General features: G+C 51.8%; 4 protein-coding genes across 4 annotated transcripts; 3 read left to right on the plus strand and 1 right to left on the minus strand.

Moving 5' to 3' along the window:
- Nucleotides 1–2,270: 2,270 nt before the first annotated feature.
- Nucleotides 2,271–3,026, plus strand: M436DRAFT_55208 (uncharacterized protein; the record flags this gene model as incomplete). The annotated part of the gene is made up of 1 exon (XM_013568391.1): nucleotides 2,271–3,026. One exon carries the CDS (start codon nucleotides 2,271–2,273, stop codon nucleotides 3,024–3,026), a length of 756 nt encoding a protein of 251 aa, XP_013423845.1.
- A 2,076-nt stretch (nucleotides 3,027–5,102) lies between these two features.
- Nucleotides 5,103–6,251, plus strand: M436DRAFT_75838 (uncharacterized protein; the record flags this gene model as incomplete). The annotated part of the gene is made up of 1 exon (XM_013568520.1): nucleotides 5,103–6,251. The coding sequence occupies one exon, from the start codon at nucleotides 5,103–5,105 to the stop codon at nucleotides 6,249–6,251; it is 1,149 nt and encodes a 382-aa protein (XP_013423974.1).
- A 1,272-nt stretch (nucleotides 6,252–7,523) lies between these two features.
- On the plus strand, nucleotides 7,524–9,440 carry M436DRAFT_66953 (uncharacterized protein; the record flags this gene model as incomplete). Its single annotated transcript, XM_013568485.1, has 1 exon — nucleotides 7,524–9,440. One exon carries the CDS (start codon nucleotides 7,524–7,526, stop codon nucleotides 9,438–9,440), a length of 1,917 nt encoding a protein of 638 aa, XP_013423939.1.
- A 516-nt stretch (nucleotides 9,441–9,956) lies between these two features.
- M436DRAFT_85160 (putative carboxypeptidase S1) lies at nucleotides 9,957–12,099 on the minus strand (the record flags this gene model as incomplete). The annotated part of the gene is made up of 6 exons (XM_013568521.1): nucleotides 9,957–10,368; nucleotides 10,425–11,025; nucleotides 11,083–11,094; nucleotides 11,151–11,495; nucleotides 11,698–11,917; nucleotides 11,968–12,099. The coding sequence occupies 6 exons, from the start codon at nucleotides 12,097–12,099 to the stop codon at nucleotides 9,957–9,959; spliced, it is 1,722 nt and encodes a 573-aa protein (XP_013423975.1).
- Between the last annotated feature and the right edge of the window lie 3,050 nt (nucleotides 12,100–15,149).

Below are 15,149 nucleotides of genomic sequence, written 5' to 3' on the forward strand. Positions count from 1 at the left end.
AATCAAGACGTCTCTTTGGAAGGCCATCAGCATGTGAAGACAGTATAGCATTCGAAGATAGACGTTAAGGCAGATCAATGGCGACCAAAAGGCTGGCCAAGCAACGGTCGGTCGGCGGCAGGGCGGAAGAGGCGCCGCGCTGCAATCCGCGACCAAATCCCATGTGCCAGCGAGTTGTGAGAGATCAAGCACAAGGCCATCACAAGACGCTCGAATTCGTCTCTCAAGCCATCACAAATCTCACAATAAACTCACCATGAGCCACAACGCGTGATTTGATCGCCAGACAAGCATGAACTGTAATCTCCGACATTTCTGGCCCGAAGACATCTCGACACGCTACTCTGGTCGACGACGCCGTGAACACTTTGCGACAAGTCGACTCTGTAATGACTAGTCTGGCTCAGCATACTCCGCTCGAGTCGCTTCTGCTCTTGCACGCCTTGCGCAGCGATGGCCTGACTACCACTCGTTTCGACCAAATTTCAGAGCAACTAAAGAGCATACCACTTATTCGCAACGACCCTTCCTACGACAGTGCTCGATTGAACCAAGACGCCCTGAAGCACTTGTGTCTGCAATTGCTCAAGGATGAAGCCCGCAGTAGCTCGGACCAGCACGAAGACAGAAAGAGAAGACAACTTAGCCCGACCATACCCACCGTTGAAGAAGCCGCGAAACACTCGCATCTAATCCCTCGCCTCGTTCATCGTCTGTACGCTCGATACAGGGAGGGCATTGTCGCTGAGATCAGGAATGAAGAGGAAAGATATGACACGTTGACGCGCGAGATCGTCGAGATTGAGAGTGGACAATGGGACGACCGTCTTCGAAGTGACCAGGCTGCCAGTGTCGCGCCTACGCGACCTTCGCCAATCGATGCCACATCCAGATCACCGGCAGCAAATGCAGATTCTCAGATCAACGGAGCTGTCGCTGCCACATCTGTAGAGGATGCATTGCAGCAGTCCAAGGAGCCAGCACGATTGGACCGCACAAAGATTGACGCCGTCATCAACCATGAACCCGTGGCTGCTCGTCAGACCATCTCGCCTACCCCTCCGTTGTCCACCTCTTCGCAGACCCAGTATGCTCCGCCTGCAGTGCCTCACAGACTCTCGACCACCTCTCTGCCACCACTGTCCGAAATGGCCCCAGAGTCTCCTCACCCGCAGCAAATACACTCTGGGCAGCCCTCTCCACAGCTCCCACCCCTGCAAGCAGCTCCTGGCTACCGTCTATCTCCAAGCCTACAGCAGAACGGCTTTCCGCCTCAATTTGCTCGGCCCCAGCAAAGTCCTCGTCACAGTCCAGCCCCAGGCTCGCCTCGAGTGCTGCCCCTTCCTCCTGGTATGAGTATGCCGCCTCGTCCACACTCTCCCGCTGTCTCAACTCGTGCTGGTCCCGCCCAGTATCCCCCGCCTAATCAGCGTCTGCCCCCAGTACCTCTCCAGCCCGCACCGAGACCACCCCATATGCAAACTCCTCCAGCATACCCCAACCAATACTCTCAATACCCTCAACAGCAAGGATATCCTCCTCAGCAACAACCCCAGGCAGTATACCCACCCCGCCCGCCACACCAGGGAGGATATCAGCTGCCACCTTTCCAGGTTGCTGCTCAAGACCCCAACAGGATGCACCAACAACATCTGGCTCAGCAGCAGGTCGCCACTCAAGATGGACGTCATCCGCCTACGCCAGTTCGTCAAAACGTCGCCGCTCCTTACTCGCCGCATACACCATACGCATACCCAGCGCCTTCAGACCCTCGCCGGCCCGGATCGGTTAATCCTTTGGACATCTTGAGCAGTCTGAGAAAGACCCCTCGATCAACGCTTTCTCGTTCCATGACTCCTCGTTCAGCTTCTCGTGCAGCAACGTGGAAACGCGAAAGACCGTCGATGTTATCACGACCATTCATTGACGGTGTGGAGAGTCCTGCTCCAGAACGTGCCAGCCCGTCTCCGTCATCGCGCGAGGCCTCACCTGCTCACACTGCCAAGGACGTTCCTCTCGAATCCAAGGTTGTGGAAGAAGAACTCACCAATGTCGAGCCAGAAGAAAAGGAAGAAAAAGAATCTACTCCGAAACCTGCCAAGTCAAGCCGCAAATCTACCAGACGCAATCGAGCCAATAGTAATGCCTCTTCTGCGATCGCTAGTTCTGTACATGCCAGGACGAGGAGTCAGTCCGTTCTGTCCCAGGCCGGGGAGCAAACCGCAACCACAGAGCCATCGGCCATCTCACGTATCGTTAAGGACGAGCCAATGACACCCGCCGAGCTGCTCCAAGAAGAGATCCTTCAAGCCGAAACTTCGGATCCTCCTTCCCAGCTCAGATCAAAACGCAGCCGCACATCAACCAATAAACGCAAGCGAGCCCGCTCAGCGACACCCATCCCATCCTCTGAACCTCCCATTCCAGAGTCCTCTGAGCCCGAGAACGCAAGTGCTGCCTACGGACCTCCTCTCAAGAACAAAGTCCAAGCTCACCGCAACTTCGCCCGCATTTCAAACGTAATCATCAACGACATTACACAGCACAAACACGCAGGACCGTTCCAGAAGCCCGTCCGCGAAAAAGACGCCGAGGGTTATACTTCTATCATCAAACGCCCACAAGACCTGAAGTCCATCAAAGCAGCCATCACCTATGGGTCCCGCGCCATCAATGCCGCTACCGCTTCCCTAGACTCTCCAGCCACTACCCCCTCTGCCTCTACCTCTGCATCTCTGGTTCTCCTCGACAAGACTGCAGATCTTATTCCTCCGAGGGCAATAGTCAATTCTAGTCAGCTTGAGAAGGAAATCATGAGGATGTTTGCGAATGCGGTCATGTTCAATCCTGGTAGCACTGAGGGTATGGTGTTGGATGCGAGGGAGATGGCAGATGATGTAGAAGCCAAAGTCAGGGATTGGAGGCAAGTTGAGGGTGCGGCGGCGAACGTACGTGCTGCGAACACTGATAAAGATGACGAGGAGGATGGCGCTGTGGGTGGGGATAAGAAGAGGAGGAAGGTGTAAAAAGTCATATCTGATATTCTGTGTTTCGAATGAACTTGCTTTCTGTTCTTCTTGTCGATTGCTAGGTGTTATGCCAAGAGACTGAAGGTCGGTCGGTTCCAATGTCCAGTTTCTTGACGACTTTCAGCTCTTTCAGCTTCCCCGTTTCCATGCACTTCATCTCCACGATCTGCCGATTGTTCGTGGTCTCAGATCTGTCTCTCAGCTCTGGTTGCATCCCACACGAGTAAGAAAAATAACGCCACAGAGGTAGTATTTGTAGTCGCTCCCTTGCTCATCTCCGTCGACTTGCGCTGACTCGATGGTATGCTTCACTACCCGGCCCATACATCCTGTGTCTGTATCTGTGTCTCGGTCATTCATTTGCGTGTCTTTCCAAGTTGGTCCAAGCTACAAGTCTTTACGCCATGACATCGGAGAATTATGTTGCCATGCGACTTGCGTGCATGAGGGGACTTGCATGCGCATGGCGTCCTTTTGCGCTTTGCGTTAAACACAAAAAAAAAGCCACAAAGTGTTTTGTGCCGGTTTTACGCTGTCCCCTCCATCCCGCACCGAGACATTCGTTCCCGTTTGACTTGCCGCGATCGCGGGTTGTTCGCAGGACATATGATACGTCGCAAAGACATTATTATGCGCGGCAGAGATGAGAGTAGAGTTCAAGGGGTTTTGCTTGCAGACAATGCAAAGGGCTGGGTTAGAGAAGCAGTTGAGTAGCGGGGGAATTATTGGTATGCATGCATGAGCGAACACGAACGCTTGGCCTTTGGGGAGGAGCACTCTAACGGAGAATTATGTCATGCAACATGACGTGCCTTTGTTCTCTCTTTATGCAGCGACTGCTTTTCAGTGCCTTGGAGGGGCCGTGGAAGGGAGTTCTTGTTCCTCGCTCATCCTTGTGCTCGCTGCTGAGGGGCTCGGTGACGCAGGCAGTGGATATCATCCTCCTCGCGCCGCAGAGATCCGGAAGTGTTGAGCACAAGGAACAGCGATGTCATAGATAGCTTGCACGAACGCATCATTGCCTACGCAACCTCTCCACTGAACCGTTTGCTCTCCATGGACAGAAAGCAAAACAGGGCAATTCATTGTGACAGTGAGGGGGAAAAACAGATATGCATGCATCGCACGCCGAGAAAAGGGATCCCCTTGTGGCTTTTGTCAAGCGCGAGAATACTCCGGAGGGGCGTGTGTGGCTCTCGTTCCTGAGCCGGGCGGCGGCAGCGGTCTTGTGATCTAGATGCGCGTTTTGTCTCATGCTTAACCACAAAAATACAACATTCATCACGGGTGAGTCGCTATTTCGAAGAAGGTTGGCAAAGGGAAAAAAGCCACAGCAAATTTCCTGCAGAAATGCTCACGAGGCGAGGACAGGAAGGAAATACAAGCGTTGGTCGCAGAGTGAGCACGCTGACACGCAGATCGGACTGGCAAGTCATGTTGTCGATCTGGGGTACGCTGGTCTTGCCCTGACTGGGAAACGATTCTTGGTATGGCGTTTTTTCTGCTCTTCCTTCTCGAGAGGTTATGCCCTCGTGAGTCGCTGCGAAGGGTCTAGTAGGACCTGCCGCACCACGCGATGCCCATGCCGGACTGCCCCTCGTAGTAGCTCGTACCTCTTTTCGACAGAAGCCTAAAAGTCTCACGCCAAAGGAAACACTTCCGCTAATACACTGGCGGCAGCCCCTGCTGGTGCTTTCTTGACTCCGAGGCGTGCGTGTGATCATAAAAGGGAAGCGAGACGTAGGTTGTATAAAGGATCCCGGACGTCGGCGGACGCTCCAAGTGGATCTCTTCCTTCTTGCTCTTCTTCTCTCCTCGGCGCCTTTTTGTAATCCCTGGCTTTGCTTCTTCTGATTTTACGCTTTTCCCTGCTTACGACTCGTATGCCAATCCCGCATCACCAACAGAACCTCTGACGTTGTCGTTCGGTGCTATTTCTCTACGTGTTTGGCCGTTGCGACAAAAGGTAAAACGGCCTAGGTTGGACCCTTCGACATATATCCATCCATACTACCGCGCATTATTGAGCATCCTCGACCTTTTTGCAAATCCTCCCAGAAAGAACAAACACCTATGGCTGTGATAGCAAGAATGGCACAAACCAGCACCTCCCAGCCTAACCTTTGGAAGCCTCGGTATGCGGCCAAGGCACACCAGGAAAAACCACAGCCTGTACAGCAGTTCACACGGTCGAGATCGTTGAGGGAACCCTTTGACGCAGCTGAGCTTACCCGAAAACTGGAAAACTACCGTCAAGAACTCAAGCTGGAAAAGGCACGGCGCGAGCTGGCAAACAAAAAGACTCTGGAGATGGCAGCAACACAACCACAGCCTGCACGAAAAGAAGTTAGCACAGCAGCACGGGAAGAAAAACCGACCTCTGGAATCAAGCGAGCACAATCCGTCTCTGTGCCAAAAACTCTCGCAATCGGCGAACAACCGGAACGCAGGAGATCGATCATGCACCGCAGCCGCAAGCAATCAGCCCAAGAAGACACTCCCACCGAACCCGCCAAACCCTTCATCCCCCGCGTAGCAGCCAAACAATTCGCCAACACCACAACCCCATTCAAAGCCAAGAACGACGCAGCAGCAGCACAAACATCCTCACACCAAGTCCCAGAGCCGCAGCCCAAAGACGCAAAAGCAAAAGACACATCCAACAAACACATCCTCGACTGGAGCGAACCCGTCATCCAGCCAAAGTCTTCCTCACCACCTCTACCCTCGACCTCCGATTTCCCCGATGCAGAAACAACGCGATCACGCATACAGGCCCTGCACGCCTTCCGCGATACCTCCAAAACCAGCCGTCCGAGACCCCTCAGCACAGCCCTAGAAAACATGCGCGAATGGGACGCTGTAGATAACGTCTACTCTAAACCAACTGCCGTCCTTGCCGAGGAAGCACCCATCGCCTCCTCTGGCTACATATCAGCTTTGAACCGCCCTGTTTTGCGTGAAGTCAAGGACCGCCATGACTGGGCTCAGGGCAGTCAGTGTGGTGACAGTGCAAGGCAATCGTTGCATTTGTTCCGCAAAAAGGATTCGGCACATGAAGAGGCGGAGATGGCTGGCCTCAGAGCGAGTATGAGACCGGCTGCGAAGCCGAGACAAAAGAGTCATGGGGATGCGACAGATAGGCTGATTAATGATGCTGTCAAGCAGATCAGAGAGGAAAAGAGGAGGAGCAGTTTGTTCAACATTTTCAAGAGACATTGAGGACATTTGCTGATGATTGTTTCTACTTTTGTCTATCTGGAGGGTTTATTTCTTGGCATCTTCGTGTGTATATCTTCTCTTTCCTTTTCTTCCCTTCGTTGTTTTGAGATCAACAGACTCAAATACCCTTTTGTTTTTAGACATCACTTGATGTCTCTTCTTTTCTGTCTTCTCGAGCACTGTGCTTGGTCTTCTACAAACTAGACATCCTTGTTTGTTCACATGTTTCATCTGTCTTGCAGTCCACTCTTGCACACAAAAAGAACTTCTTCGTTTCCCTTACACCGCGTGGCCATGTGTATTAGCTTGGATTTCTGAGTCAGGCAATCTTTTTTTTTTGCTAATGTATATATTCTTTTCACACTTATTAACACTTAGTCATTTCTGCTTTCTTTGATAACGTTCTTTTTCTCAGGGACAGAAAGAAACCAATAATATCATGTTTGCCTTCGGCAGTCGCGCTGTTTGTCCGAGCTGCAAGAGGCCGCTTAGGCGGTGTCTGTGTCGTTTGCCATACATTCTGCTGCTCAATTGGACTTCTTCCAACGATGATACCAATGCGACGTTTGCTGACCTCAGGAAATCTGAAGCTGAAAATTTACTTGACCTCAAAGGCTTGAAAGAAAGGATTCGCAAGAAAGAGAGGTTGCTGAATTGCTGGATCTTGGGGCTGGAAGCGTTCCATTTGCATGGTTTGTTGCGCTTGAGAGGGAAATCTCAAGATCTGAGATTACCTAGCATTCGAGGTCTGCTATCCTGGACCTCCAGAGCTGACGGTCGGGAACCTTTGAGCAACCGCATGGAGGACAAGGCTGATGGGAAGACAGAATTACTTTGAGATTGACAGAGCTGTTCGCTGAAGGGCGCCGACATACTCCCTCCTACCGATTTTAACAACTGGCTTCACTCTGCTCATTCGACCATCCAAGATACACGTCCATGAGCTGAAGCAGACTTTCAGCTTCACACGCCTCACCTTTCTCTTTTTGCTGGAAAAGCTTGACATAGCCAGCGCGAAGCAACTTGACAACCTTCCGCTCTACACTCACATCCTCACTGACTATCACCACCAATCCGCTTCGAATCTTGATCTCTCACCCCTTTTGATTTATTTCCGCTTTCACTCCAGGCATCTTCCGCAGGCTCTTGCCATACATCTGGTTAGATAAACCTTACGAACCTCTGGAAACCTCTCAACTTCTTAGGCGACTGATTCGACACCGGCGACGTCGATCAGTCACTCAAACCACAGCTACAAAGAAGCCCACCAACATGGATCTTCGGCAGTATCTCATAGCACCGCACGAGCGGCCTACAGAGCAGCCAGCTCGTCATGACACTCCAGATCTTCATTCTCAGTACCAACCAACTACCAACACCCTCGATCCACGCCTGGCACATCGTACACGAACGAATGCAGCTGCCAACTTCAGTCAAGATCAACCAGTTATCACTGCCAACCATGCACGTACTGAGATCGGCGATTACAAAGAAAGAATTCGACAACTACAACTGCAACAACTGCAACTCCAACAGCGATTACAGCTGCAGCAACAGCCACAGCAGCAGTCGCGAAATGGAACCATCACCCGTGAGCAAGTTATCAATGGCTTGACCGCATATCCAGACATCCTCGCCGCGATCCTTCGAAGCGGACATGTCCCCATCCAGACGCACAACGATTCCAGGGCATCGAGACAGCATGCCGACACTCCTCCCCTGTCTTCTCAGCCAACAACCATGACTATGGCTCAGCGCACCACCATACCACCATCTCACCAGATCATCGCAGAGCTTATGCCAACTTCGACCACCCCATCTTCACCAGTTCCACCCACAAACCAAGCCCCTTCATCAGTCCCGACAGTAGCTAAAACAGGCAGAGTCTGCTTCTGGTACTATCACCATGGTAACTGTACCAACGATTCTTCGTCACCCACGTACAAGCCCTCTGACCGCGCATGTCGATACCTGCATTCCATTGATGATACGCAAGAGATCCAAGTGCAGCAAGGTCAAGGATATTGGCATAGAGGTATGGGCGATTGTGGCCTTGAGTTGTGCAAGTTCAGCAGCAACTACAAATATGCGGATGGAAATGATGCAAAGACGCAGCGTAAAGGAGAGAAGAAAGGAAAGAAGCAGGTTGAGGCTGCTCCTTCTGCTGATGCGGCGGAGGACGAGGAGAATGTGGATGAGAATGACAGCGTTTTTGAAAGCAAAGCTGAAGATCCGGATGCCGTTGATTCGACTTCTCAGTCCATCCTCGAATCCGAGGAGCGAGAAAATCAAGACACTGTTCCTACCTCTCTTGATCCGGTCACGCTCTCCATACCCACCTCTCCTCGGGCAGGACGGTACGCCAAAGGAAGCCGACGCCAACAACCGCCTACATCCTCGCCTACTCTGCCGACACTAAAACGTAAAGCCAATGCTTCTTCGCAAAACACACCCACGCCTGCTCCGAAAAGGCCCAAGACAACAGCTCCGATCCCATCGACCCAGACGACAGATCCTACCGCTGTCACCACTCCACTGAGCAAAAAAGCACTCAAACGTCTCAAACGCCTAAACAAAAAGGCCCAAGCCCTCATCACTGGCACCGTTGTCCCTCCACCTTCCACCACTGTCTCCACCAACCCCACGCCCACACCAAAAGCCTGCGAAATCATCCCCTCCTCATTGCCCTCCTCCCATCCCTCCTCCCTCCACCAGCCAGCTTCCAGCCGTCCCTCCCTCACCAACAAGTCTTTCATGGTCAAACGCATAGATCACAATAAACCCCACCACACGACTTGCTTTGCCTGGTACCACGGCTCCTCGTGCACCAAAAAGGGCAGAAACTGCAAGGAACTGCATGCACTGACCCAACCACCGAGTTTTGTGGTTGCGCCCGTGGGATTTGTGCATGAAGGTGGTGTTTGTGGGTTGGAGTGGTGTAGTGGGGATTGGAGAGGCGTCGAGGAGGGGGAGGAGGGGGAGGAGGGGGAGGAGGAGGAGAAAGGAGAGGGGTATGCGAAGGAGAAGGGAGATGGGGATGTAAAGGACAAGAGGGAGTTTGCAGATGGGATCGTCGAGCAAGATGATGATGCAGAGATGCGAGATGAGCAAGTCGACGATGAGGATGATCAAGATGTCGATAGTGAAGACTTTGACGCTCAGGAAAGCGCTGATGAGATGGTTGACTGAGGCCGGGTAGTGCATCGACGGAAGGGAAAAATCCACGAAATGCACAAGGATGGGGACTTGGGACGGGACAGATCAAGCATTGCTTACGCGAGGAACGACAACGGCGAATCTTGGAGAAGAAAAACCGATCATCATTTGGCGAAAACTAGAATATAGAGATTAGATACAGAAGATGGGGGTTTTTGCTGGAAAGACCACGACATCCACAGAAGATCCGCCACGATACTCACTGCCCCTGGGAGCCCCCGAGGCAAAGGAGTAAAAGGTAATCTGACATCTAGGTCACGTTTTTCATCGTGGTATAGAGGACACTTTGTATGCGATAAAGTACAAATCACCGATAGCTAGATCTAATCAACTTTCTGTGGTCGGAATGGCGATCCAAAACCACCGTTCTAAAGCCATGTTTGCATTCAATTCTCCTACGTAGTGCTAGTCTTCGTGATTGGAGTATTTGGGCAAAGATCTCATAACAATGCCATCGTTTCATCGCCTCAATCTCTCGTCTCTATACAACTAAGACTTCCAGATCTGAGGCACAAACCCACCTTGAACACCACCAGTAGCACTAGCACTCGCAGTCGACGTAGGAGGCAACGCCACAAACGACTCCGTGTGCGTGGCATTGGGCCCACCCACACTCGTCAAATTCGCCGTCACCATCTCGGTGCCATCAGCGATGTTCCAGTGATTGAGAGTGCGGTTGAACATGGCGAGCGCGGCTTGGGGTTGGTAGTAAGGTACCTCGTGACCGGCCTCGTAGATGCGGAGGAAGCTGAGATTGCCGTATTGGCGCACTTCGCCGTACTCGGTGCCGTCGACGGTGAAGGGTTCGTAGCCGGCGGCGGCGAATTCGGCGCTGTGGGTGTAGTTGAGAGCCAGAGAGATTGCTTGGCCGCCGAACCAGTTGCAGATGTAGTCGGCGTCGCTGGGTGTTTTGTTTAGCAGAAGCGGATGGTGAGAGAGTGGGGAAAAGAAACTTACCCGTAGTACAAACTGATGCGAAGACCTTGGGCAAGAAGATCCTCAAGATCCTTGAGGAAACTGTTGTAGACGAAATCTCCCGTGGCTTGGAAAGCATAGTAAATGTCGTTGTTGGATTCGGTGTAGTTGACACTGACACCCAGAGCGTTCTGAACTTCGGCCATGTTGAGGAAGTCGGGGAAGTACTCGGGGGGAGTAGGGTCATCGCTGGGATGTCTGATATCGTAGGTTCCCCTGCCAGAGTATTGGTAGTAAGGTCCTTCGACATTGTCTCTGCACATGTCCTGGGCTTCGGAGCAGAGGGTCTGGGTGGCGAGGTTATCTTGGCCAGTCTCTCTGGCTTCGCGGCAGTACTCGATGTATTCCAGGCATCCACCGTGCATGTTCAAGGCGAACTTCATGTAGTTGTAGACGGTATCGTTGACTGCCTTGATGCCATAGGTGTTGTTGACGGCAAACTCGGGGTAGTGGGGAGCCTGGACAGCCTCGTCGATGATACCGTTTCCAATACCGAGGGTGTTGAAGTCGAGCTTGACGCCAGGAATGGTTCCGTTGGAGATGAGCTTGTTCTGGTTGTCAAAGTAATTGAAGAACGAAGGTCCTGTGATTACGGCATGTCAGCAGACTGATTTCGATCGCAAAAGAGCTCAGCACAAACCGTAGTGGCCGCCTGCGATTATGACACGTTAGTGATGTATCTCAAAGGTCAAAGATCTCAGCACATACCGTAAGATTCAGTCCAGAGGTTGAATTCCTTGTTGCTGCCAATCTCGCAATCAAGCTGGGGCAGAGCGCTGAGGAAACCCTGCAATACATGCCATGCAGCAACAGCGGCAAGATCGGTGGTATCGATCTCGGTGGCGTTGATAACGGGATAAGTGCCAGTAGCATTGGCCTGTGTTGCGTTCATGAAAGATCCAGTAACAGGGTTGAAGGATCCTTTTTCTTCCTCCTGGTAACTGAAACCGACTCCGAACGGCTGGGAGAGGAACAGCATGTTGGAAACCTCACTCCAACTGTAGGGATTGACCTGGGTTGTGAGGTTGGCGGTGACGTTACAAGGGCCAAGTTCTGATTGTGTCAGTGGGGGGCTAAGGAATGGACGCGAATACAGCAGCGCAAACACATCAAGTTGACTTTCTGTGACAACAGGGTATCGCGAAGCACAACCTGCCGCAGGGTATCTCTCCACGATACATCAGGAGATAACGACTCCTACAGGCTCATACGTCTTCCTGATCTGCGCGTATAGTGAAAAGAAGAGAGTAATTACCTTGGAACAAGCCAATCAATGAGTCACTTCCTGGACCTCCATTAAGCCAGAGTGTAATGGGGTCATTTGCAGGATCATTCCTCGACTCGAAGAACCAGAAGAAAGTGTGCATGTCCGGAGCCAGATCGATGTATCCAGAGTATGAGTTTACACCAGTAGTGGTCTCACAGATGCCGGCCTTGCCAGGCTCCTTGTAACGAATGGTCACATTGGTGGGAGTCTATAATTAGAGTCAGTCGTAGTCAACGAGTAGTGTTATTGCTCACCCACAGTGATGGTCTTGAGATCGGTGGCATTGGCGGGAAAGTATTGTCTCTTGTCAAGAACTGGAACAAGAGCAGACACTCCAGTAGCTGAGAGCAGAGCAGCAGCGCTGCTGAGCATCATGGTTCCTCCGATCATCTTGATAGTGGTGGAAGGAGGGAGGAGAATACACACGCGACACGAAGACTCAGTGCCTCAATTTATACTTCCACTCTCCATACCTTGGAAGTTGTGGCAGCCTACAGAGTCCTAGCCATGCCCCAACAATGACCTAGTCTGCATGATGAACACGAGATGATTGGCAGAGACAAATATGAAAACCCTCGCAGCTAAACTCCAACAAGCAGCTCGAAAGTCGGCAGGAAGGATATGCCATAGAACCATGGCAGCTAACTCGTTTGCTGGGACTTGATGACGTTTTCACCGCGGTGATAAGAGATAGAAACGATACCAAGACCGTCTCGAAGAGATGATCGCGGAGCTTGTTGAAGCTTGATTTTGTGGAGGAATTACAGTTGCTATCAGAGCAACTTTTGTGCACACTCTTTGTTCGACCGTCGAATCTCGCGCTCTGGTGCCATGGACGCAGCTCTGTTAATTGAACGTACTCAGTAATTCAAGTGCAACTTCATGAGCGGTGTACAGCAGCGTGCTGTTCGTGAATCCAGAAGCAAGAAATAGTATAGTAGTTGATAGCGAGCTGCCTCTTTCGGATGGAATCCTGACGATCATTTCATTCGGAAGGCGCACTCGAGATAGACACACATGGTTTCTCGAAGTCGACGAAGAATCTCGAGCAGAAGGCCAACTCAACATGATGAACTCAAACCAGACAATTGTTTTAAATGTTGCAGAGAAATTTGTGTAGCCGGGATGCGTGCCTGTCAGGCCTCAGAGATACGGTTTGCGACATGTTGTAGCGCATGCCATCTGAGGAAGTGATCGGACGCCTGTCTCCAGATGCGATACCGAAGCGGAGTGCATATAGACTCCGTCATGAATCATTTCTCTGATCGACTATGAGAAGAAGTAGTCATCCTGAAAATGTCGCAGAAGGGCTTCGTTGGTGTGGGAGCGCTTTCCCACTCCGAGATGGCTGGCGATGGCTGACATTGAACATGGATATCGGATGTCCATCGCAATCAGCACCTCCGACCTGTCCGATGGCCAAATCCTCATCACACAGCATGAATCTCGGACAGACGTCGCGGTACTCATTCTTGTAACAAGAGCGATGACAGCATAGCCTAACCAACATGTATGCAGTGGCGCTCGTACAAACCCTACAATGAAGGACGTCTCTCTTCACAGGCTAAATACATTGAAGAGGTACAGGACTTGGCTCCTCGTAATATGGCTACCCGGGCGTACGTTGGGCAAAAGTGTCTCACTGCCTCTGATGCACGACACCTCGTCTCACTGCAGTTTGCACGACGATGCTAAGGTTTCGCAGGATTCACTGCCGTCAACCGTGGTGTATGTCGGTATGCGGTGATGCGATGCAAGCACGGCCACCTCAATCAAAACGTCCCATGTATCTACAATACCGTGCGCTGTCGTTGTATATCGGCAGCATGGTATGCACGTACAAGGCACTCAACTCCGTGTCCACTCGGATCGCACCGATCCATGCGTCGAGACATGAGCGAACCTTGTCGTCGACTGATCTGTTCACCCATCTGATTTGTATCGTATATCAACAAGATCCCGAATACGCACCTCAAACCCTCAAGCCTAAATCTCGTATAATGCTGTAACGCTGGTTCTCGCCCTCAAACTGCCAGGAACCTGGCGTTGCAGGTGAAACTCTACAAACGAGAGGGCTGAAATTGAAGAATCACGCAAGCGGACAAAACACATAAGAGATGAAGCGCTTTGTTACGAACATTAGAAACAGGCGCTTCTTCGCGATTGAAATGATGATTCACGAAGCGCTGCGAGATCCTCGATGAGTCTCTCTCCATCAGCGATGCGCGCGTGCGATCAGCATCAACTGTGATTGAAAGGGTTGGCAAGTAAGACAGTTGTGGCTCTCCGTCTGCCAGAGTCATGTCTGTCACGAGAAAAGAACGCTTGAATCAGTAGGAAAAACTGTCGCCAGGTGGTGAGTCCCTGATGGAAAGACGTCGGCGATGTTGCTGCTCTTGATAAGCTCAGTAGCAAGCTCTTCGATTACGGGACACTTTTGAACAGAGCTCTTCATCTCCTTTGACGTGTCGAAATCGATTCACAGACACCCCAGACAATTGCGTTTGCTTGGAAAGCGGCTTTCTCACGGCCCACAACTTCGAACCGTCGGTAGGCGCTCGGGCTTGGTTAGCGATAGCGAAGCCATTTAAACTCTAGACTTTCGTATTTCTGTGGCTGCCACGAGCTCCACCTCTCTAGATTGGGAAATTTGATGCCGGGAGAACAGCATCAAACTTCAAAGACTCGCAGCGGAAGTTGGTCGAACCAAAGAAACAAGGAGACAAAAGGGGTTTTGATAGCAGAACGGTTGGTCCCTCTGGACAAACAGAAGGAGCAGGAATACGATATTGGCAGGTGCAGGTGAAAAGAAGAAGGGCTTCGAATGTCGGCTCCCCACAAATCACGTATACTGAGTCGCATACTTTCTCTACAGCGATGCAGAGAACGGCCGTAGTGCTGCAAAGGCACGGGAGGTGTTTTGTTCTTTGCCCTTGCGACAAGGGGGGGGGAGCCGGATGCATGTATAAGCAGGGAGTGGGTTACGTATCTGAAGTCGGTGTAGTTTGTGAGGCGCCACGCCGGAGCAGAAAGTCGCGGCGGACATGCGCCTTCGATCCACGTCGCCATATATACTCAGCCCGGTCGATGTCGTGGGTCAGGGGGAGGCTCTTGAATGGCGCGATCTCGAGACGCGGCCTTCCAGACATGCAGACACGGTTTTGGTGGAAGCAAAGAGTAGCGTTTCAGAATCTTGTGCATATACAGACCGGGCGAGAAGAGGAGCTGCAGCAGCAGGACGGCACAGGTTCTATTGGATGCAGGTTCGCAAAAAGTGGTTCTGGCCACTGATTCGTGAGATGGCGTCTAATCCTGGCCGTTTGGATCGTGACGGAGGGGGTCCAAAATGACAGGCGGGGCTTACTTTCCTGAAATAGCAACACGAGGAGATCAAAGCGCGTACGGGAAGAACCGCGCAAAGTGAACCAGCGCAGGAGAGT

Source organism: Aureobasidium namibiae (genome assembly GCF_000721765.1).
Source record: "Aureobasidium namibiae CBS 147.97 unplaced genomic scaffold scaffold_19, whole genome shotgun sequence".
Taxonomy (NCBI): domain Eukaryota; kingdom Fungi; phylum Ascomycota; class Dothideomycetes; order Dothideales; family Saccotheciaceae; genus Aureobasidium; species Aureobasidium namibiae.